Below are 25,035 nucleotides of genomic sequence, written 5' to 3' on the forward strand. Positions count from 1 at the left end.
AACATTATATAAATAAAGAAAATATTTAGAAAGTGATTAATCTCTTGAATAAATTATGATTTTGTACTTCGATCAAGAAATAGTGCAAAAAATTTATATATATTCGAGAGTGACAATAATTATTAATTGATATTTAGTTAAATTTGTAATTAAACTTATATGCACACTCTTATATTTCGCAACACTATAATTCATTTCCTCTGAAAAAACTTATTGTTACTTTCATTACATATTTTTACTCATGAAGTTGGATCCTAAAACATTCTCGAAATTTCCAATTTATATTTCATATTTAATATATTGGTTGCACATTTATAATTTGATCATGTAGTTTGTCAAATCTTATCTGCTAAACATTTTTTAATTAATAATTATAATTATTTATTTGAGTCCTTAAAAATAACTTTTACCTTTAAAAGAATGAATTAAATAATCCATTATATATTGTTGCCATTGTACCTAAAAGAGAGTGGCAACATTTTTCTTTTGTCACTTTTTCTCAATGAATTAAAAGGTGTTGGCAACGTTAAATTTTTGAAAGGGTGAGATGAATCATTGTCATTTGTCATTATCAAGTGCTAAGAACAGTGATTAATTATTAATAATTAAAGACAAGTTCTCAAGAATAATCCACTTTACGTCTTTATCATCATATAATTGCCGAGTAAAATATATTTCTCTTCTTCATAATAAATTATTTTAGCATTTTAAGTTAATAAATATTATTCATGTTACATAGTTAATTTAACCAATCCTCACAAATATTTGTTGACTTCAATTTCGTTACATTTAATTAATATAATAATCACTTTTCATTCACATCGATAAAAAAAAAAAAACACGTATGCTTATTTCTTTCTTACTATGCGTTCTTATTTGTGTTTAAATTAATTCATGTGATTTATTTTTTGAAAATCACGTCCTTTTTTAACTTTCTGTGTAGTTCATAAAAAAAGGTTGGTGCAAAGTGGATCAACGACCTTTTCTATAAAAATTAAAATGTTTGTTTTTTATTTTGAAAAATAAAGTATTTATTAATATGCATTTTTTTCTTAATATTATATTTTTGTAACGTTATTTTATATATTTTTTGTATTTTTTGTTTAAATATGTATTTGTTTCCTATATTTTTATTAAATTTGGTCTTATTTTTGTTTTATGTTCAATTAGGTTCTCGTTTTTGTCAAATTTCGGTCAAGTTAGTATTTTTACTAACAGTGTTTAATCGATTGGATTTTGAATGTTTAAACACCGTAAGTAAAAAGGATCAAATTGACTAAATTTTGATGACAATGAAGACCTAATTAAACGTAAAACGAAAATGATGACCAAATTGAACAAACACAACGAAAATAGGGACCAAATGTGTATTGAAGCCTATTTTTTTATTAATGTTGATTTGATTAATAAACCTAAAATGGGTGTGGTCCAATTTTCAGAAAGAAATCATATTTGTCATTCAATCTAATATAACAACATTAAAGTGTCAATTAACGTGATTTTTTTTAAGACATTAAAGAAGTTGAGCCCATGTTAAGTTTAAATTCTATTGTTCAAGGAGATTAATTACGAGAAGAATGACCTCTGTCTAGTCTTGTCATATAATAAGATCCAATTTGTTTGGACTCATTAAGTTTAGCCCATTACCTTAAGTGAGACCGAACGTGTACACCTTTTGTTATGAAGATGTGAGGTTATCCTTTGATGGGTCTTGCTCTTAACCCAATCCTCTTCTCTTAGGGTAGCATGTCGATAAACCTTAAATCACTAGAACTTTCCCTTTTCGGTGGACAACATTAGGCTGACTAAGCCCACTATTCTTCCCCCTAAAGATTTACAATTTTGATAAAGATTACTTTAAAAACAAGTAAAACTATGATATTTTTTTATTCAAAATTATTATTCTTAAAAAAATAAGTAATGGAAAAAAAAATCGAGTGAAGTCGAGACTATGTTGATTCAGACTCATGTCAGGTTAAGTTGGTTGATCCCACATCGGACCAAGTCATAATAAATAAAGTTTGACCTAGATCAAACTAAGTTGAATCTAGTCAACAACATGCTTAGTTAATCAAAATTTCAAATCACATTGAGTCAAAAGCATAAGTAAAGTTGGATCAAATTTGTTGAAAGTCTCACGTCAACTAAAGATAAGGTTAATTTATAATATAAATATATATATATATATATATATATATATATATATATATATATATATATATATATATATATATATATATATATAAGTGAATGCAGACCTCACCTTATAAGTCAATTTTGTAAGGTAAGTTAGACTTAGATTTTACTTATTAACATGGTCACAAAGTCAAGTTAGAGTATATCCAAACAAAATTATTTTTTGTTGGGTCTATTATTTCACCTACCATTAATGTATAGTCTCACGCTTGATATGTATATACCTTAGTGTTAGAGGGTGTGTCGAAAGTCTCACATTGATTAGAGATAAAATCAATTTACAATATATAAGTGGGTGTAAACTCTTACTTTACAAGTCAATTTTGTAATATTGAATTGAGCTTAAAGCTCATGCTAAGCATAAGTTAGGATAAGTCAACCCAAATCCTTGTTATTTTAAGTTGGGTCAGCCTATAGTAAGTAAAGAGTTACACCTAAGTAAGGCCAAGTTGGATAAGACTAACTTAAACTAAATCAGATTGGGTCTAGGTCGAGTTAAGACCAAGTCAAGGAAGGTCAAGTAGGGCTGGAACCAAGTCATCTAATGTTAAGTCAAGTTGAGTTGAATTCAAGTCACGATATATTAAGTTAAACCCACACAATTTGGGTTGGATTGGAGTCTAAATTAAGCTTGACCTGAGTCAGGTTGAGCCTAAATTAATATTGTGGGTCAAACTTAGTTGAGTGAAGCCAAACTCAAATTAAATTAGATTATTTTTAGATAAATTGAATCTGACTAGATGAAAGTTGTAATGAGTGATTGAGTTTATCGATATTGAACTTGTATTAAAATGAATGGTCATGTCAAGCCAATTTCAAACTATATTTAAATATAATTAAAAAATAATATAAATTTAATCTAATTGATAGGCCAAATTTAATTTAAATTTAAACTAATTTAAATTAAATTCAATTAATTTAAACTAATTTTAATTCAATAAGATGGATTTAAATTTTATAGATTATGAAACATTCAATTTATGATACCACTACTAGAAAAAATCATTTTACTGAATTGTTTTAACATATTTAGAGTTCATTTAGGTCTACAATAATTTTGTATAAACAGAATGTGCTGATATCACTTACCACTTATCTACCAAATCTCTTTTGAAAGATGGTCCCACGTCGATGAAAATCCAAGGTGGGACCCACCACCCGAAGAGAATACGATGCTCAATAATACATACACATAACACATAACACATGCCCCCATCCCATTCATTAAATGCATAAACAAACCGATAAACTCCATTCATTTTCATCCATGCATACGTGGCCACTTTTTACCTGTATTACCTGTCGGCACTCACATCCACCGCACGATCAAACCACGCCTGCGATCAGCGGTCCAAACTCTCCTACATCCTCGCCCACTGCCTCACGCGGATTCCACGCTTTCCCGTTCAAGCTGGAGTAACGGCAAAATTAGTCAACGTTGAATGAAAAAAACATGTAAATCAATATTTTTGAATTTATTGAATTATTTAAATTGATTTAACTTAAGACAACACAAATTTGTTAAATTTCAAGTAATGAATATGTGACTAAATTTTTGTAAAAGAACTTAAATACAGTTATATTTCATAAAATATAGTTGTATATATATATATAAAGAAAAAGAAACTAGCTTAACAATAAAAACTATTGTCAAAGATATTTAATTAGGTAATATCATAAGCTAATACAGTCTAAGTTTCACTTAGTAATTTAATTGTGTACTATCATAAACTAATTTGATCGATGATGTTACATGAATCTTGTGTTGCTTTAAATTGAAAGGTACTTGGAGTTGAAGAGGCACACCTGGTTTATCGGAACGTTGCTACATACAAACGTTGTTGTTGTTTCCAGATAAACACACGTGACTATCTACCGTTCCATCTCTCAGAACTTCGACAGAACCAAACTCCCAACCTATGGCAGAACTCCAAACCAAGGCTGAACCAGCTTCGGTCCCGGCTCCGGCTGCGGTGGAACCTCAGCCTCCGCCGGCTGAGACGCCGTCACTTGACGCTGCTGACAAGAAAGCGGTGGTGGCAGCGGCGCCTGCTCCGGCAGCGGAAACCAAAGCTCTTGCTGTTGTGGAGAAGGAGAAGGAGAAGGAGAGTGAGAGTGAGTTTTTGTTTTTTCGTTGATCAAAGTTTCATACTTTTGCTTGCTCTGAATCATGGGTTGTAGTCAAAATCCAACTTTTACAACTACACGATGAGAAAGAGATGGAAAGTTGAAGGAACGTGAATAGTTTTTTTAATCGTATGACATGATCTGTTACATGGTTTAATCAGTGTTGTTGCTTGAGTTTCTCTTTTTGGTTATATGCATATAGTTTTTCTTTTTCATCAATAAGTTTTTGGAATTGATTTGCACTGTTGGCTCAGTTTCTATTCATTCATGCTCAAGTTTCTCTGCCCTACTGCTTTGTACTTCGTTTTGGTGCTGATCTTCCATGGGAATGATTGTCGGTTGTCATGAAATCTGAAGCTTTTTGTGACTGACTTTGTCTGGTTTTGGTCAGTACTACTACTACTGTACAGTTGAATGTGGTGTTTGTGATTGTTCTTGATTTTTTCTTGGTTTATGAGAAAACGTTGGTAAATGGGAAATGAAAGGAAATAGAATTAAAGAGATATGGCTCTTGGTTTGTACCAATTCTTATCTGTGTTATGTTTTTGTGATGTTGTGATCTTGTTTTCTCTTTAATTAAGGATTTATTGTATGGGATTACTTTGGTTTTCAACTTTCATTGTTTCCTTTGAGAGAATTTAAGTGTGTGGATAGGAAAAATTCAGGGAAAAGTTTTCATTTTGTATGTAAATTATAAGAATAATTTTCCTCCCTTATTTGATTACTCTGTTCATGGCTCTCCCTATCAGTTATCTTCTAGGGTTGCCTTTCAATGATTATATGATATGAGTATGCTTCTTCTTTTTTTCATGTGTCTTCTTTTTCGGGTAACCTCACTTTCCTTTTTGCTTTCAAAGTTGGCTCCACCCATTTTTTATGCTTAGTTTAGAAGCATAATTGTTTATCTACTTATCTGTACTAGTTTCTGCATCAAGCTAACTGAACTGTTTTTATAGCAGATTCTCTTCTCTTCTAATAATTTATACATTCCTAACAAGGATCCATTGTTATACTAAAGCAATTCTCTTTAAACAAAAAGAATGTTAATAATTTCTTGTTCTATACCTTAATGCTCAATATTTCCCCTTCCCCAGTAAATAGTTTCTCCTAGTTATCATAAAACATTGTCTCCAATGTTGTGAGGAGAAAGGTCTTTTTCCACTTTGGCTAATGATGCTTTTGATTAACAGGAAAAGTTATTCCAAATTTGTTTCTTTTTTCCAGCTGGCTTTCTTTAATTTAAAGGACATAATGAGAAAATGTTCATCTTAATTAGAATCTGATAATAAAGTCCAACCTGCAATTTTACCTTTGATATCATTGCCTTTTTTTACCATTTTTCTTTTGATCCACAGAGACCCCACCAGAACCTGTAAAAAAGAAGGCTTCAGGTGGATCCCTTGATAGAGGTTAGTGTTAAACTTGTCTCATACTTCAGTTTACATTCTCTTGTTTATTTTTTATTTTTTTATCTTGATTATATAGTAATTTATAATATATGGTGCTTTTTGTTTTATAACTGCTTGAATTAGTCAATTTGAGATGAACCATCTAGTTTCTACACTCATTGCAAATTGACATGAATTGATTTCTAGATGAAACTTCGCTATTTATTTATGTAAGATGAGTGTGTGCTGATACCAACTTATGTTAAGAAATCTCTTTCCAAATATGCTTCCTAGAGATGATTGTTGACTGATTAATTTTTCTGGATAGCATGATGAATCTTCATTAACAAATGACTGATGCAATTCTATGATGAACAGATATTGCTCTTGCAGAAATAGAGAAAGAAAAAAGGTTGTCTAATGTGAAGGCATGGGAAGAAAGTGAAAAATCCAAAGCAGAGAATAAGTGAGCCTTTATTTTAATTTCATTTTTGCACTTTACCATTACCAGCATAAAAGTAAAACCAAGTAACATTGCAAAAAGAAAAGAAAAATTGAGAACCTATCAATATGTCATAGGAGGAATATTTCTACAAATTTAAAGTGTTCATTTGAGGATCTTTTTTATGGCTTGTGTTCTTATGTTTAGTTTTTTCTGAACTAATAGAAGTTTTTGTGATATGTTAACAGAGCCCAAAAGCAGCTCTCTGCTGTTGCTGCTTGGGAAAACAGCAAGAAAGCAGCTCTTGAAGCTCAGCTGAGAAAAATTGAGGTAATACTTGTTCAGCTATTGGTTAAAACAATGACTTTGATTTTTCTACCATTCATGACACTACTTTTAACATTTTTAACCTAGAACTCTAAGTATCAATTTTTAGTTATTTTTTCTTATATGTTGTTCAACTTTTTCATTCAACTTTTTCATTTTTACTAAATATGACACTCAGACTCGTAACTGTTGACAAAAGAACCATATCTAAGATTTTTATCCAACAAATTCTCTTTTGTTCACCCTTGTCACATTCTAACTAGACATGTGGAACCTTTATCCAGTTGTACTCTTGCTTTTGTAAAAATGGTATCAAATACCTATGGCGTCCCTGATTGAATCCTTCTACATAAAGAATCATGCTTTTCTTAATGAAATGAGCTACTACAGTCTGGAATGTACAAAAGTTAATACTTTTTTTATTATAGATAGAATTTGGCCATATCCATGTCATAGGTGTCTCTTTCAATCATAAGAATACAAAGTGTCTCAAAAACCTCCAAATTTGACAGCACAAGTTAAACATGGCTTCTCCTCGGAGGGACCCCCATGTTTCCTTCCATTCAAAATGATCAACCTGAAAAGGAGTAACATTTTTCAACACAATTTTTTTACGAGTTTAATTTTGAGACAAGTTAATTAATTAAAATTTACTCTAAAATCATTCCAAAAGTCAATAATTTAACTATATCTGATAAATTCTGATGGGGTAGCCTAAAATTTTTTATGGTGATAAATTCTAAGAATTATAATTCTTATAATTGACTAAAATTGGTTTGATTGGTCAAAAATATTTGAGTGAACTTTCTAAGAATTAAAGCTAATTCTTAGAAAGTATATTTTTGTCACATAAATTATTTGATAAGAATAAGATAATATTTCTTTTTACAAAGTAAAAATTTTATTTTAATCTAAGAAATGCAGATTCTCATTTTTATGCATAAAAGTGATATTGTAAGAAACATGGCTAATAACCAAACCATTAGGAAAAAATAAAAACATTATTTTCGGAAAGTTTTTTTTTTCTTTTTAAATCTTAATCGAACATGGTAAATGAAGCAGGTTGACATAAACATAGAAACACTTAAGAGTATTACCACATTAAACTTTCTAACACTCTTACTATGTCTACGCAGGAACAATTAGAGAAAAAGAAAGCAGAATATGCTGAAAAAATGAAAAACAAGATAGCCTTAGTTCACAAGCAAGCAGAGGAAAAGAGAGCAATGGTTGAAGCCAAACGTGGGGAAGAAATTCTGAATGCTGAGGAAACAGCTGCAAAATACCGTGCAACTGGAACCACTCCAAAGAAGGCCTTTGGATGCTTTTAATTTTCATTTTTTTTTTTGTGTTTTTTTGGGTCAAATCATGTCCTAGCAATTATTAAATTTTGTCTATAATTTTTCTTGTTTGCTTTCATATGTCGTTTGTGTGTGTAAGAAATTGAAAAGGGTAACAATATCAAAGTTTGTGCAACAGATCCTTTTAAAATGAAGTGTTACATGCTGTTTATTCATTTGTTCCATTAAATCTTTGAATACTATAAACTTTACACCATCAAGTTGTAAACCACCAACGAATCAACAATGTTAACAAAAACAAAGTATTTGAGAAATTTATAGAAACCATGTTGAGCACAGAACTAGCTTACACAGCATATCCATTAAACTCTAATCACATGTCTGCAATGTGACTAACTACTAGTTCATCTTCTGATATACCAAGTCTACAAAATAGCGAATAAAGAACTACATGTCAGAATATTAACATGAAACATGCACTTAAGGGTTGGTGTCTCATTCTAAGAAGCTCATGTCATTGTTTATAGGGAAGTCTAACAAGAGCTGCAATGAAGTGTCACACGAGTCTTCTTCTAGTTCACTGGAGCTTGATGAATCAGAGGCAATTTTCTTGCTACCACCCCACACCAAATCCTCTTTCACAATGCTTCTAGGGTTGGAAGCCAAATCTGTGGTGGTGGTAGCAGACAAGGACCCTAGAGAAATGGGACTGTGGCAGCTACCTTTGTTGTCTGATTTGTGCACACCACGAAAAGATTGTCCAACTTCAGAGTTCCACATTCTGAGGAAGTAATCAGAGTCAGTTTTGTTGGAGGTGGTGAACAAATAGGGCTCCCTTGAGAGCCTGGCCTCTGCTTCAAGCCTTGCACTCTCCCACTGGGCCATGTGGCGGGTTGAGGTGGAGGGTGCATGGGCCTTGCCATCAGGGTTGCATGAAGAGGACAGTGGCTGGTGGGTTTGAGGGTCAAGGCCCATGCAAATGAGACGTTTTTTCAAATGGGTGTTCCATAAGTTCTTGATCTCATTGTCTGTTCTTCCTGGTAGCTGAGAGGCTATAGCAGCCCATCTGTGAATTGGTTCATTTGTTGAAAATTGTACCATAAATGGTTTGCAACAGTTATGATATGATCAATATCTATAATAATTTCTAAAAAAGAATGCATAACTATAGATAGTAACATCAGTTTATCATCTAAACCTTGTGTGTTTCATTCCTCATTTCACAGTGCAAAGAGAGCAACATAGCATTTTAAACACATGTCAAAACTTTCAATTCCAAAAATCTGTCATTAATTGAGATTTGGTCTGAATATACACTTCTTTAAGAAAGTCAGTTTAACCGGAAAGCAGACAAAGTTAAGAGTGTAATTTTTGTGTCTGATTTAGTGAGCATTAAGTACCTATTTCCAAGGATACCATGAAGCTGTATGATGAGTTTTTCTTCCTCAAGAGTAAAGGAACCACGTTTAATATCTGGTCTGAGGTAGTTGGTCCATCTTAGCCTACAACTCTTGCCACAACGAAGAAGACCTGAAAAAAGGAGAGTCAGAATGTGCCCAAATTATTCATTTTTGAAGATATTCTAAACAAATTCAAAACAAATTTGCATGTCAAGAAAAGCCTCCAAATGCATGAATGAATTGGCACTTGCCTACATAAGTGTAACAAACCTTGTAAAAATGAAGACCAAGTTTTCGGTTAAGAACACAAAAGGAAGAAGAGAAAATCAACAGAAAAGTATTAGGAAACAAAATGGTCATTAATATGCATTCTACAACTAGTTAAACTTGACTTGAAGACACGCATACTTCAGTCATATTCAATGCTTAAGCATTTCTATTAAAGAGGAAAGTAAAAAAAGAAATTAAGCACTGTAAGCAATATGACATGATAAAAGGGAAAAAACAAAGAAAACCAATATATATTAATAAGACATCTGAAGTTATGCAATGCTCACAAACTACAACACAAAAACTTATAACAAAGGGAAAACTTTCCCCTTCCCTTCAACAAACAGTTCAAACAACAAGTTAGAGGGTAAATAAAAACCATTAGATACACCCAAAAGCACCTATTACAGCAGATTTCAAAGAAAAACAACTATAACTAAAGCTGCAGATTTTTTTAAAAAGAAGCTAAATTAATGTAAGAAACATATGCTTCATATAACAGAAAAGTAGCATTTTTCTCAGTGCAACAACAAAATGAGGGGAACTTCTGATTCAAAGAAAAAAAAAGTGAATGTGAAGTAAAGTTTCAAAACAACAGCAGCAAAAACCAGTTAAGGAGAAAGAAAAAGGGTATGAAAACCTGCTAACTTGGGAAGAGAACGCCAACTTCCATGGCCACCATTCTTGTTGATATAATTGACAAGAATCTCATCCTCTTCAGCAGTCCAAGGACCCTTCTTCAAACCCATCTTGTCACAACAGGGTTTTCTTCCCATCCTTACCACAACACACCAACAAAGTGAAAATCAAACCAACATTCATAATAAACCAGACAAAAACAACAGCATATGTATTCTTTCTAATTTCTCACACACACACAAACAAACAAACACCTTCAAGTGAGTGAGTGAGATCCCTGTACTACATACACAGTTTAAGCCTGGAAGTGGCTATGACATAAATTTGGAAGGATTTAAAGTATAAAGAAAATGTGTATGATCATTATGGCTATTTGAGGAGACAGTATTTATTGTTTGGGCTTGCAAGGACTATAGGCGACTTTCAAGCTGGCTTTATGCAATAAATGTGCTCAGTAATTCAGAACTTGAATCATAGTCTGCTCATATTCATATATATTTATTGCACACACATTGTGCTTATTTATTATTTTTTTCTTGCATTTTTTCAAATGTTTTGTTTTGATCAAAAGAAGAATATTTTTTTGTGAATGATCAATCAGATGAATGAATCAACAACATGTTCAATCAACAGAATGTTTCTTTGTTTTCTTATATTATTGCATAACCGATAAAGTTGCAAGAGCATCTTTATCTCTCTTGCTACAAAGGCACATAAATAGTTTTTAAGTCGGTTTGAATTTTGGTTAATTAATTAAGTTTAACTTGTATAATATATATAATTAAGTGGTTCCTAAGTAAGAGGATTCACCTAAAGAACCTGCAATGGTTTAATACAAAATTTTTTTATAAATAGGTCGAATTAAATTAGAATTAAAGTATAATTCTTCATATAATATCAAAATATATATAACTCGACAGGTATTGAATTAAACTTTCACTTGGTGAAAAATCTTAAATGAGAAGTCATTATATCTATATAAATATAAACATTTGAATAATTTTTAAATTGAAATGTGTTATTTGAATTAAAAATTTGATAATATTAAAGGCAGAGTGATACGTAAAATAGGAAAAATAAGAGATGCATGATAAAGGGGGAAAAGGGTGTGTGTTGTTGAAGATAGGTTTTTTGTTTTGCACATAAATGGAATGACAGAGAAAATGGGAAGCAATGAAGACGATGGTGACTGCATTAGTTGGAGAATGAAAAAGAAAAAAGAAAAAGAAGAAAAAAATAATAAAGATTGAGCAATGAACATGCACACAGTGACATGTTCAGATATTTCAAAGGATAGACTGAGCCGAAAAGAAGCATCAATGAAGCTCCAATTAATGCCACTCAGTGTACGGATTCACCCCATCAATTCAACTTTCTCTTGTATTAAGATGAAACCCATTGCATATTTTCTATACAAATTAAATATTTTCAAAAAATATTTTTTTATTTTTTAAATATGTTGTTTATTTTAAATTATTATAAAAAAGTATATTTAGTTCCTAGATTAAATTATAATTTTTTTTGCTATCTTTTGCTCTGTGTGTATAACTTTTTTATATATTTTTTAAAACATTAAATTAGCTTGCGGAGTAGTTCGTTTTTTTCTTTTTTAAAAAAAAAACTCAAATTTTAGTAAAAAGTGTGAAAAGATATGGAGTAGTAAATGAGTGTGTATTTATTTTATGTTATTTCTATTCATATGATTTTTTAATTTCTGACAGTAACGGTAAATAATAAAAAATTATATTGTGTGAATAAGTATTTTCACTCATTATTCAATAGTTATCCGTTTGAGGACTAATTAACAATAATATACTTGGCTTTTATATTTGTAATTTGAGTATTTTAGAGGTGGGTAAACAAATTCAGTGTTACATCGCAAGTATAATATAATTTTTAGGACGTGTTTTCGACGTATTATTCTTTATTATTAAGATTAATTATCGTATTTTTTTTGAAGAATTATCTATTTTGATGTATAGAATTTTATTATGGTTTTATTTTTAAAAATGTATAAAAATTTTAATTACATTTTATCGTGAGATTTTTAAGTGATATAGGATTATTAGGTGTACCTGAACATTTATAAAAAAATAATTGTTAAAATGTGTTTTTGAAGTATTGTCCATTATTATTAAGACTAATTATCGTATTTTTGAAATATTATCCGTTTTAAAGTGTAAAATTTTATCTGTGATTTTATTTTTAAAGATATTTCAAAGGATGAAGAGAGAAAAAAATATTTAAATTATACTATACCTCTTAAGTTATATAGGACTATTAGATGTACCAGAACATTTATAAAAAATTAATTTTTCTATAAGTAATTTTTTTTATTTGCTTACAGTGGACTAATATAGTAGTATATGATAAAAAATATATAAAAAGAAAGTAAAAAGTAAGACATATATACATTTCATATGAAGTTTTTTTTTTTTTTTTTTCTGTATTGAAGGAATAGGAATGTATTGAAGGAATAGGAAAGAATAGGAAGTCTATTAATAATGTGAGTGGAATGAAAGATAACATAAAATAAAAAAGATTTGCGTAATTTAGATTGAAATAATCAATAAGGGTTGAGAAAACATTCAGAAAGTATCTTTGTTTCATTTCAATAGAGTTTAATTAAAGCATTTGAACACATATAGAATGCTAAGAGAAGAATAATGAAAAGGTATATGATATTCGATGTCATTATCAACTATAATGATCTTAACTTTGGTAAAATATTGATTTGAGATAAAAGTAATCAAATTAGTTATTCATAGTCTAGTTTCTAATTTACATTCGTCAAGAAAATCCACATGCACCTACTATAATTATGTGTAATAGTTAATAAACATTGACGTCAATGAAAAGAAGAAATGTAATGTGTACATATGTAAAAGATTAAAAGGATCTATGGTTAGATACACATCAGAAAGATATCCTAATTTATAATGCCACAAATAAATAAAAAAATATGTTGAGATCTATTTTCATTAATCATGAACATAGAAATATTTGTCTTCAATGTTGTCATTTCCCATTATAGATTTAGAGTTAAATATGTTTTTATTACCTAAACTTGTTTATAAAATTATAATTTACCTATATCTTAAATTTTGATATAATTTTCAAATTTAAAAAATGAAGAAATGTAGTTAATATAATTTAAATGCGTGAAATTTTTTTAACATATTAAATTAAATGGTATTTCAGATTAACATTTTATCTTTGTATACTATTTGACGCATGCTAGCTAACTGCAATGTAAGTATAGAATACTTTTTAACACATAATATCATTTTTCTTAATTAATATATGAAATTTGACACCATTCATCATTTAAAAGCGTCTTCCAACTTTTTCTTCTTCAGCCTATACTTTATTTTCTTGTAACATTTCACAATATAAAAGAAATATATGATACTCTTTTTTTTCGCATAACTTTTGAATTAGATTTTTCAAAAGCCTAATCTGAAAAGAAAGATTGTGTTTATTAAGTTTTAAAATCCACAACTCTGGATTACGTTATCTTAAAAAAAAAAAAAAGCACGCATTCAAAATAAATTCCAAAACGATTAAGGTAGAACACCTTTTTCTTTATTAATTCTGAACAAAATAATAAGACAATACTATAAGTATTTTTTGATTGAAGAGAAGATAAGATCGGAAAAAAATGATTGTGAATGATTTGAGAGCATTTAATAGTAGTGAATGTCCCTGTGGAAGGATAGAACATTAATTTATATGTATATGTGAAGCCATTGGTGATGGAAGCCTCAAACTTTATATGGTAAGCAATCATTGGTCTTCTTTTATATGACCACTCCAAACCTCACATTCCTTTCTGTTCAATCAGATCTTTAATTTATGCCAAGAGTATTGAATAAAGTAATTTGGAATGTTGTAAATTTTTCATTTTTAAAATAAATATTTTAAATTGTTTTGGAAATGTTAAAAATTATATTATGTGATATTATATGGAATGATTACTCTATTGTGTGGGAAACAAATTCTAATTTATATATCTTGAAACATATATATATATATATATATATATATATATATATATATATATATATATATATATATATATATATATATATATTAAAATATTTTCAAAACATGTAATTTGAAAGATTTTGAATTAGATTAAACTTTTTGAAAATTTGAGAATTTTAAGAAGATTTTGAGAAAATATTAGGTGAGAGAAATAAGAATATCTTTCCTCTTAGGAAAGTACAATCTTTGATTATTCATTTGTTGGAGTGTTTGTTTAGGCTTAACCACAATATGTCAAATACTTTTCAAGTGCAACCATGTATCTTCACCATGTTACAATTAAAATATTACTTTTAGACAGTTTTTATGATGCAATTATTTTGTAAATATTGCATTGTGAACAGAAGTGTGAGTTTGGCCACCAAAAAACAAGACTCATATTTTATAAAGGGAAATTTAATCATTTTTTCTGACAAAATTAATAAGAAGCTACTGCAAGCACAACACTAATACCATTCTATCAATCATTGTCTACTCATGGGATAGTAGGTCTACTACCAAGTAGACAACTTTCTAAGATTATGTTATCTTTTTGAAAAATTATGTTGTGTTGACAATTTTTTTTTTATAAATTTGGCACAATTTTCATAAATAGAATTAAAATAGATTAAATTTTTATTTTTTAATCAAAATAAACTAATAAAGTGATATTTTTTTACCTCTAATTTGTCAAAATTTGTTAAAAAAAGCTTTGTCAACTATTATTTTTCTATCTTTTTAGTTTTTTATACTTATTTTGTATATGATCTTATCTTTTTAAATGTTTTGAAAGTTTGAAGTCCATAATTAAATTTAAAATGTAAACCCGTGTGTATGGTCTTTTTTTAAAAGGGAGACTCTCCTTATTTTGTAAAATGATATTGGTTGTTGAATAAAAATATGCTCATCACATATTTTATGTCTTTCTTTTAAGTTTTATCTTCTTTATAAGTCTTGAAATGTATTATTTATACTATCTCTTTCCCACATAAATACAAATATGCTCTACATTTATCTCTTATGAGAATCTTGCGTATAAGAAAGCGCGTTGGATCCTTGAATCGTTTAAGATAGTAATATCTTTTTAGTAAGGATTAGAAATAACTATAAATGGACATTTAAGCCATGAGAGTGTCATTTTATCCTATAAAGCTTATCATAACCTCTTACATTAAGATTATTACTGAAATGGTATCATAGTGTAACTATTTTTTAGGAAACAAACATGATAATAGTATAAATTATATAAACGGGGAGTAGAAGAAAGGAGATTTCCTCTATCATTACTAATTTATTCAAAGAGGTATTGTTCAGAATCTCTCATCATCACAACTTCAACCAAATAGAAATTGAGTTTGAAGGTGTAGTGACTAAAAAGAGAAAATAAGGACAGAAATCAACCAAGTTATAATGAAGAAATGATAGCTTGGAAGACTGAGTCCAAAAGTTAATTTTTGTAAATCCTGTAAAATTATAGGAGATAGTTACTACTTTAAAATAAGGCAAATAAGAGGAGCCAAAAAGTCAACATTCATTCTAAAAGGTGACATGACAATCATAAAACCAGAAAAGAGCATTGGAACCACATTTTTTTTTCAAGCCATTTTGTACCTGCATCTTCTATTCCAACAAACAGTTTTACTTCTCTCGCAAAAATTTCAATTCCCGTTGAAAGGACTAACATTATATTTAAGTTTATCCAAATGTCAACATCAACTGTTAAGTCTGAACACAGAAAACAGACCCACGTCCTACTCCCAATTTCCTAAACATTCTATAATTTTCAAATTATGTTTTCAAAAGGATTTGTTTTTTATAAACTTGACAAAAATTTTATAAATAAAATTAAAATGAATAAATTTTTTATTTTTAATCAAAATAAAATAATAAATTATACTTTTTTACTTAAATTGATAATTTATCAAAATTTATTTAAAAAAATTGTTAAAATACGATTTCCCTTATATAATATGAGAAGGACGAAAACTAAAATAAAAATGAAACGAGTATCGACAGCGAGGTCAGAATTATCAAAAACTCATACATGATATGAGATATTATTGACTCTGTTGGTTTACTTTTCTGAATAAAGTAGCCCACTTTTTCTGAATGTTTGCACCATAACATTCGACACTGTCTTCGAACATGGATTATAAAAATCACCCTTAATTTTACGATTGAAATAATTTTTTTAAAAGCACTTGGAAAAAACATTTCATTGATAGATTTCATGCTGAAATATACTAATTGTTTTAGGAAAATATTTTTTAAACAGAAAAAAAGAGTGAGATACATACCAAAGAAGCCCTTAAAAAGGAAATATGCATTCTAACAGTGCCACGGGTATAAAAATCTGTGAACATAAGAAACCACCTACTATGCAGATAGCATCTGAGTACCATGTAGCTTCATAGCTCAAGAAATTAAAAATTGATGAGATCCCAACGAGGTCCTCGAAAAACTAAAAACGAAAAAGAAAGGCTCCAGAAACTTGGTAAGGCCTTCGAGAAACTTCAACGGCAATGGCCATGAAAATCCTGGCGACAGGCAAATTAACAGCACCGGCATGACCATATACCCAGCTTGAGATTTCTACGCTAAGAATCTACAATTTATAAGAGACGCCATAATTGCAGACCGATAGCATAATAGGATTGGGAAGGGACATGTTCATAACAAGGTATATTATCCCTAAACCATATTATAAAACTAGAGTACTAAAATATTTAATGACAATAATCTGCGAATGTAATTAACGGAAAAACCCAAACTGGACCCAGTAACTATCTGGCAGTTAAAAGCCGACATTAAACACAAAATGTTCCAATAATGTTTCAGGGCTCTCAAAACCAGAATTAATCGAAAAGCACTCAGTAATGGGTCCAATAATACCCAGTTTTGAAAGTGCATCCTCTCATGCCAGGGTCCAATAATACACTATTCACTAGCTTAGCAAATCCTCCCATGCACTTGCTTGTGTCACAGTCACACTAACCTGCAAGAAATACAAACGTCAGCAACAGCAACAGCAGCTACAAATCATATTGGAGCTAAAACAAACAGGCATATACCACTACATGAATTAATACAAGGTATCCAGAAAAAGCTTAATCAAAATTTAATAAAAATGAAGATACGCCAAATAACTGAATTTTCACCAACACCCACATATTTAGTGGCATATCACGATGGATTTGTCACCCTTGATAGAAATTAATTAAAATATGAAAGTCCTTTTCTGATAAAGGAATAATTTGTCTTCCTGGAAACCAAGTTGCTCTTGCAAAGTACTACACTACAAATTATTCATATTTATCTCCAAATTTACTCTAGTTTTGATTTAGAAAATTCGCATCATAAATACGGAAAACAAAATTCCTGTCACTCACCACTGCTATTAGCCACAATTGTAAACACAATCCTGGTATTTACAACCAATTACCGGCAATAAATTGCCTGATCAATTTGCGGTGGAATCTGCTTTATTTCAGTTCCAAGTTCTTGTTCAATCCTATATCTGAACGAAAGAGTAAACGCATCAGAAACTACACCGAGTATCTCAAAAAATCATTCAAAAGTAAATTACATACAAATTAAAGCGATCCTCGTAAGTAATCAAATTCACTGCCAACCCAAGGTGCCCAAACCTCCCTGAACGACCAACCTATCATCAGAAGAGCACCCTTTAGAACATGTACAGATAACTAGTATCCAAGAAAATGAGTTAGAGAGGGAGTGACCACAAATCATACATACCCTGTGCAAATAAGTCTCTGAGTTCTTGGGAAAATCAAAATTAATAACAACATTAACTGCCTGAATGTCTATTCCTCTAGTAAAAAGATCTGCAATCATTTCACATAAAGAAGCATGAAAAACTTCAATCATTACAATATATGTAAAAGCATAATATCTAACCAAAAGTTTAATTAAAAAAGAAATTAATATACCACAACATAAGAGCGCAACACCAAAAAAAATTAAATATTGTACAGTTAATGATAACTAAATTTGCTTTTGAGAATAAAACAAATAATATGATATCCAAAAAAAGAAATCAATCAAAATCTAACAAATGTTGCACATAACCATAACTGGTAGGATTAGTATTATTCACATGCAACAGGGAAAAATGTAATCATTTTAGGGTTGTGTTAAAGTGTCAGAAACATACCAGTACAAACAAGATTTCGGCATGCACCATTGCGGAAGTCATGAAACACTCTGTTACGATGGTCTTGCAACATCTTTGCATGAATATAGAAACATGAATACCCAAGTTCTGTGATTTTCTTGGCAAGAAGTTCTACTCGATTCACCGAGTTGCAGAAAATGATAGACTGGTTTATTTGCAGCTGAAATAGAAGACATCAACATCATCAACATATTCCAGGCAGCATATAAGAAAACCAAGACAACAAATAAAAAGCAAACCTTAGAAAATAGAGTATTTAGGCAATGGACTTTCTGCCTCTCTTCCACAAATGCATAATATTGTGTAATACCCTTCAGAGTTAGCTCATCCATAAGGTTGATGACATAAGGTTTATGAAGATACCTATCTTTGAAATCCTTTACAGTAACCGGAAATGTAGCTGAAAACATCAAGATTTGACGGTTTGGAGGAAGAAAATGAATCAGCTGCTCTATAGAAGGTTGGAACTCTGGGGACAGCAGCTTATCAGCCTGACAAACACAGAAAGCTACGTAAAGCTTCAGATAGATAAGTAACTGTAACCACTAAAAAACATAGACCTTAAAAATGCCATAGAAAGAACATACACAAATGATGGAAGAGAAAATATATTTTCTCAATATTTAAAACATAAATGAGAAGATCAATTAACAAAGGCATTTCCTTTTGCAACCGGATTGACAACATTTAGGAGATTCAACAAAAACTTAAAACAAGCATGCACAACAGATCATGTGTAATAACATTCAATCATTATTCTCACTTTCAACTTCCTAAACCTCTTTAAATATGAAATATTTACAAACTGTTCATTACTATCAACCAAATTTTACAGACGAATGTCATCCAGGTTAAATATAGTTACCTCATCCATAACAAGCATAGAGCAATCTTTCATAATACAAACACCTTTCTTAGCAAGATCTAATATTCTTCCTGGAGTTCCAACTAGTAAATGAACTGGTTGATATAAGCGCATTATATCATCTTTCAGGCTGGTACCACCTGTTGTAACCATAACTTGTATTTTCAAGTGTTTTCCAAGTTCTTTACACACTTGAGAAGTCTGCAAAGCCAATTCTCGGGTTGGGACCAGTATAACAACTGCAGGAGATAAAAAATACATAGAAAACATTCAGAACATGTAAAGTGAATCATCATGCTTATTCAAATAGTCAACCATGAAATAGCTAAAGATTATGCAGAATTAAATCATGATTCAACAACGCCACTAACATATATCACAAATATTTTCAACTATAGCAATAAAATCAATTGTGTCCTTCATATAAAATAACTTTCCAAGGGAATCAACTTGGCAAAACAGGGTATCCATTACTTTATTTGAAATTCCGAAATCTTGTGTTTAAACATAGAGCTTTTGTTATCCAGTAGAGAATAAGGAGAGGAGAAATAAATTCCTATTTTATCAATGTTCAAACTTGATGCACCCTTGCCCAGCTTGTTAATGCAACTCTAGCTGAATCTTACCAGTGCCAAATCCCATTTTCCTTTTTTTATTAGAACACTGCTTACAATCATCTACAGGCTACCGATATGCTTATTGAATTGAAACATCATTATATACAGTTCTTTCAACAGGGTTATGAGAATCGAGGACTGGAGGAACAGATCAAACCTTGAATAACATTATTATCTTGGTCAATTTTTTCCAACGCAGGAATGCAAAATGCAGCAGTTTTGCCAGTTCCATTTTTAGCCCTAGCAAGAATGTCACTGCCAGTAAGAGCAATTGGAATGCTTTCTTCTTGGATGGGAGAAGGCCTTTCAAAACCCTTCTCATATATTCCCATGAGCAGCTCACGCTTCAAAAAGTAATCCTCAAATTCATTTCCTTTTGTTGCTGTTACATCCTGGAGATAAAAAATGAAGCAGATCAAGACTAGCATAGTAGCATGTAAATATGTAACAAAAGTTAATAATAACAAAACCCACAATCATAGTAGCTAAAATGACTGATCTGTGAATGGTATAATTTTATTATACCTTTCAAGTATAACAAATATAAAGTGAAATATATGTAAAATATAATAACATAACACTCAGAAGTCTAACATCAAGGGTATACGCCATTGACTGCACTAGTTACAAGGAATAAAACTAAATACATCTCATTCCCTACACGATATATAAATGATTCAAGTACTTTGTAAATTTTACAGGCACAATTTTGTTCTAAATAACTGAGTAAATTACCAAATGTCTAATAGAGCACAAGGCACTAAGAAAAGACATGAATACATTGATATTGTGCCAGTTACACTCTATGACAAAAATGAATTTCATCAATCATTTATAATATATTACTGTATGAAAAACGGCTCCATACTAACAAGAATATGCAGAAACAAAAAGTAAGAATTAAAAATATCAAAACCAAGGTGTTACCAAGGATCTCAAAGATGTGATTAATGCAAAATATACATAACCAATAACTTGAGGTATAACATGATGGTATTCCATGACCTTACCTCAGTCTTATAGCGTGTATCAGCTGGTGGAATCTTGAGTCTTGCTTTCCAATCTTGCGAACTAACAGGAAAACAAAAAAGTAAATGATGCTAACATGAGAACACACCTTGCTTTTGGAATAACAGAACCACCCGAAAAAAAAAATTATTTCATCTAGTAGTAAAAGAACAAAATCAAGTGATAACCTATTGTAGACCCATAATATCACCAAAATAACTCTGTAACTATTATACTAACGGTTTAAATAATACATGTTCCAAATATTGTTATTAAAATTGTATAAATTGTAAAACAGATTATGTCGTTCAATTCAATTCTGAGACACACCAATTCAGACCACATTTGAAATAGAAAATGGTCTCATGCTGTATCTCTTTTTGCTGAGGGACCATAAATAGGGCAAAGTTTGTGCAGTCACTGTTTTTCTCTTAGTCAATTTTCAGGATTCAAATTCCAAATGAATGATTAAAGTTTCAATAATAAAATTTAGGATACATTCAATAGTGATATTGCTGAAAGTTAATGAAAAACCTAAAATATGAAAAAAAGTATCTAATAAGCATAAATGAATAAGAAGTACACCAATTGCCTATAGAAAAAGGAAAGTGGTGACAACTTCCAAGGGCAACAAATTGCCTTGCCAAATAAAAATAGATCATTGATGTCAATTCCTCTTATGATGAGTTGTTCACTCAAGTAAAAAATTTCAGAGGGTTGACCGAACAGACAATGAATCATGCAAAACAAAGTAAAAATGGTGCACAATTCAGTTCTGAAAAGAACACAGGCAGAAACATGGAAAGAAGACTGGCAAAAGAACTTCACGATCGCTGAACAGACAAAGGGATCTCTGATCTAGACACTAAAAGAATACAGGTTCCAGCAATACCAGTGTTATCAAATGCATAATATTGCAGAAAACCAATAAACCACCACATATGGTGGGCAAATACCAAAAGTCACATTCACTTCGTGGATGAAGTTATATACATGTATACACACACACAATTATGTTTGTATAGAAAATAAAAATCAAACTCATGCTGCATGTAAATAATATTACTCAAAAGTTTCACTCACAGGCCAAAGGCTTGCTGAAGATGACAAGAAGATGCAAAACACCCACAGCAGCCACAATAGCAGATTGTCACAATCACGGTTCCCAAGAACTCACCAACACAATACCACTACAGTGGCTATTTAACAGCACAGAGCAATGCCCTATGGTAACAATTCATGCCACCATTGGAACACAAACATCATCAAGCAAGCACATTGCAGAAACACCACAACCAACCACAAAGAATCAACAAAAAACAACAAAGACAGCACCTCAACCCTAACCCTAATCACAACACACAACAAAAATTGAGGCAAAATAACGAAATGACAACACACGAACCTCGAATCCACGGCTTCAGACTGAACGGTCTTCTCGACCTCGTCGACGGCATTGGCGTCTCTTCTCAGCCACTGCTGCTGCTGCTGCGGCTGTTGCATCAAATGCCTCTGCACGTAATGCGGTTGTTGCTGGTACGGTGGCCGAGGCTGAAACGCCTGATTCTGGTTCAGGCCTGGGTTCTGGTTGAGGTTGGGGTTGTGGCCCACGTTCGGATGGAAACCTCCTCGGCCAAGCCCCATTCCGGGAGGGTACCTCGCTCTATTGTTGTGGTGGTGGTTCATCTCGCCGATTCAAAACCCAAGAAACTCAATCTAACCTAAACTACCCAAAGAATTTACAAATTAACACGAAAACTACGTCTCAATCTGATATCATACAGCAGGAAAGGGTTAGGGTTTGGTCTTGTTCGGGGAAATGAAAATTGGAGCCGAAAGGGTTGGGAATTCCTACAGATCTAGAAAGAAAGAGGGTTTTGTAAGGTTCTTGGTGTTCAACCCGCAGAGAAAAGAAGAGAGAATTTGTCTTATTTATATCTTGGCTTGGAAGGGTTAAGGTTGAAAGGAAGAGAAGAAGGGAACAAAACACAGAAACTCAGAAAAATAATGAATGCAGAAGAAACCTCCAATTTCCTTCTTAGTTCCCTCTTCTTTTTCTATGGTGGACCAACTCTTTCTTTATTTATTTTCGAACAATTATTTTATGGACCCTGTTCTTGCTGTTATTCTCTAAAGTTCCCCATTCCTTTTTCATGCCTTCAATTATATTCAATGCAATCCTCAAAATAAATATTTACTTTATCACAAATCAAAATAAGCTGGCAAGTAATTATTTACTTTATAAGAAATTAGCTGTGCATGGCCCTGCAAAATTGATTTGTTTCGTGTTATATTAATAGAGACTGTTATATATAGTATATTTATTACATCTTATAATTATCTCAAAATTTATTTCGTACGAAAAAATTATTTATTTCGCTATAAAAAAGCCTTTACATTCAAAGTGCATGTTTATTAAAGTTTTACACAAAAAATGTACATTTTGAAAGTATAATTATAATTTAGTATATATGATTAAACTCAATAAATATAATATGTATAATTAATTTTTTTCTAAAAAGTATTATATTCATTAATGAAATATATTTATTATTTTTAAATGTTAAATATATATATATATATATATATATATATATATATATATATATATAACTGATTGCATTTATTAAATATTAAGTACAATTAAAAAATCTCTTATATTCATTAAAACTAATTTATTACTTTCATAAATATAATACATATTTAATAAATATGTGACTTTATATATCATAAATGCTTGCATTTATTATATTTTGTGTAAATAATTTGTCCTTTTCTATCCGAAACTATAATATTCTAACTTTAAAAATAAATATATATAGTTTTTTTAGTTTAATTATGTTAAATATCTTTTACGTGTGACGTACTTTTATACTAACATTTGAGTATAAAAGATTTAAAGCATTAAAAGTTACAAGTGAAAAAATATAGAAAATAAAATAATTTAAGTATTTAGGTAGGATGATTTGATGTATAAATTTTAAAAAATTATCTTAACATGTATTTATAAGTTATAATTAAGCCTAATTACTAATGTGGTCTCAAAAATTTAAAATAGAGGAACTAAATTGAAAAAAAAATCAGTATCATGTGACAATAATATTGACACGTCAAATTGCTACCGTCAAGTGACACGACTATGATCTGACACGTGGTAATTAATGTTTAAAAAATTTTAAAAATTAAAATTAAAAGTTTCACAAATTGACATGTAACATGTATAGATATGACGTTAACGTAAACTCAGCGGAACCAACTAAATTGAACTCTTTTAAAAAATTATAATACTAAATTGAACCAAAAAATAATAAGGAAGTGAAAATGAACCAAACCAACACCTTAGAGGACTAAATCACAAATTAAGTCATTTTTAATTATAAAATTCCCTACAAAATAAATAAAAAATATTAAAAATGAAGTTATAAAAATTATTTATATTTAATGTTATAATAATAATATTAAAAAAATTCTTATTTTTTATTACCATAAAAAGAGTGAATTCATATGTCATCCCTTCTATTTTATTCTATTTTTATGTTATTTTCACCATCTATGAAGAGTTAAGTCTATGTTTATATTTAATTTTGTAATAATAATAATAATAATAATTTATTATTTTTTGTTATCATAAAAATAGTGAATACATATGCCCTCCTCCTTTATTTTCTTCTATTTTTATGTCATTTATATTATCTATGGAGGGCTAGGCAAGTGAGGTTGATTTTGTTGTAATCTTTTAAGCAAATTATGAAATTAGTTGGAATAAATTTGTTTATTCTTTTGATTATTGTCGTGATTTATTTTTATATATGTCTTTTATTTACATTGTAGTAAAGTGAGCATGTAATTTGATTAGAGTTATAAACTTTAATGTGTTTTTGCCTATAATTAAAAATGTATTTTGATTAAAGGTAAAAACTATAATAAAAATTAATAAAAAATGTACTTTGAGTAATTAGTTTTTTACTTCGTACAAGTGGTACAAGAATATACAAGATTAGACATAATAATATTTAATTGATAATGTACTTTTGTTAAATTTACTATGATTAATTTAAAAAGTTATTATTTTTTATCGATAATATACTTTGGTTAATAATGATAACAAATTAATTGATAATTTATATTTATTAATTTAAAAATATAAAACAATAATTAATTGAATAATAATATTTAAATAACCAACATAAATCCTATGTAAAATAAATATATTTTCTTTATTAATATTTTTATT

At 30.0% G+C, this 25,035-nt stretch overlaps 3 protein-coding genes across 4 annotated transcripts; 1 reads left to right on the forward strand and 2 right to left on the reverse strand.

Moving 5' to 3' along the window:
- Positions 1-3,932: 3,932 nt before the first annotated feature.
- Positions 3,933-8,005, forward strand: LOC114166864 (remorin-like). Its single transcript, XM_028051737.1, has 5 exons — positions 3,933-4,311; positions 5,679-5,732; positions 6,090-6,177; positions 6,402-6,483; positions 7,617-8,005. The coding sequence occupies exons 1-5, from the start codon at positions 4,116-4,118 to the stop codon at positions 7,809-7,811; spliced, it is 615 nt and encodes a 204-aa protein (XP_027907538.1). The 5' UTR covers positions 3,933-4,115; the 3' UTR covers positions 7,812-8,005.
- On the reverse strand, positions 7,818-10,500 carry LOC114166862 (transcription factor MYB41-like). Of its 2 annotated transcripts, XM_028051736.1 has the most exons (4): positions 10,345-10,500; positions 10,092-10,228; positions 9,182-9,311; positions 7,818-8,847 (listed from the first exon to the last, which is right to left on the reverse strand). In XM_028051736.1, the coding sequence occupies exons 2-4, from the start codon at positions 10,225-10,227 to the stop codon at positions 8,277-8,279; spliced, it is 837 nt and encodes a 278-aa protein (XP_027907537.1). In that variant the 5' UTR covers position 10,228; positions 10,345-10,500; the 3' UTR covers positions 7,818-8,276. The 2 variants fall into 2 exon arrangements, with proteins under 2 accessions (XP_027907537.1, XP_027907536.1); XM_028051735.1 differs by having other exon boundaries at positions 10,092-10,500.
- A 6,222-nt stretch (positions 10,501-16,722) lies between these two features.
- Positions 16,723-22,834, reverse strand: LOC114166998 (DEAD-box ATP-dependent RNA helicase 8-like). Its single transcript, XM_028051886.1, has 10 exons — positions 22,207-22,834; positions 20,804-20,864; positions 19,951-20,185; positions 19,177-19,415; positions 18,551-18,802; positions 18,291-18,471; positions 17,873-17,961; positions 17,707-17,780; positions 17,506-17,633; positions 16,723-17,111 (listed from the first exon to the last, which is right to left on the reverse strand). The coding sequence occupies exons 1-9, from the start codon at positions 22,485-22,487 to the stop codon at positions 17,555-17,557; spliced, it is 1,491 nt and encodes a 496-aa protein (XP_027907687.1). The 5' UTR covers positions 22,488-22,834; the 3' UTR covers positions 16,723-17,111; positions 17,506-17,554.
- Positions 22,835-25,035: the final 2,201 nt, after the last annotated feature.

This window comes from Vigna unguiculata, chromosome 10 (genome assembly GCF_004118075.2).
Source record: "Vigna unguiculata cultivar IT97K-499-35 chromosome 10, ASM411807v1, whole genome shotgun sequence".
Classification (NCBI taxonomy): Eukaryota; Viridiplantae; Streptophyta; class Magnoliopsida; order Fabales; family Fabaceae; genus Vigna; species Vigna unguiculata.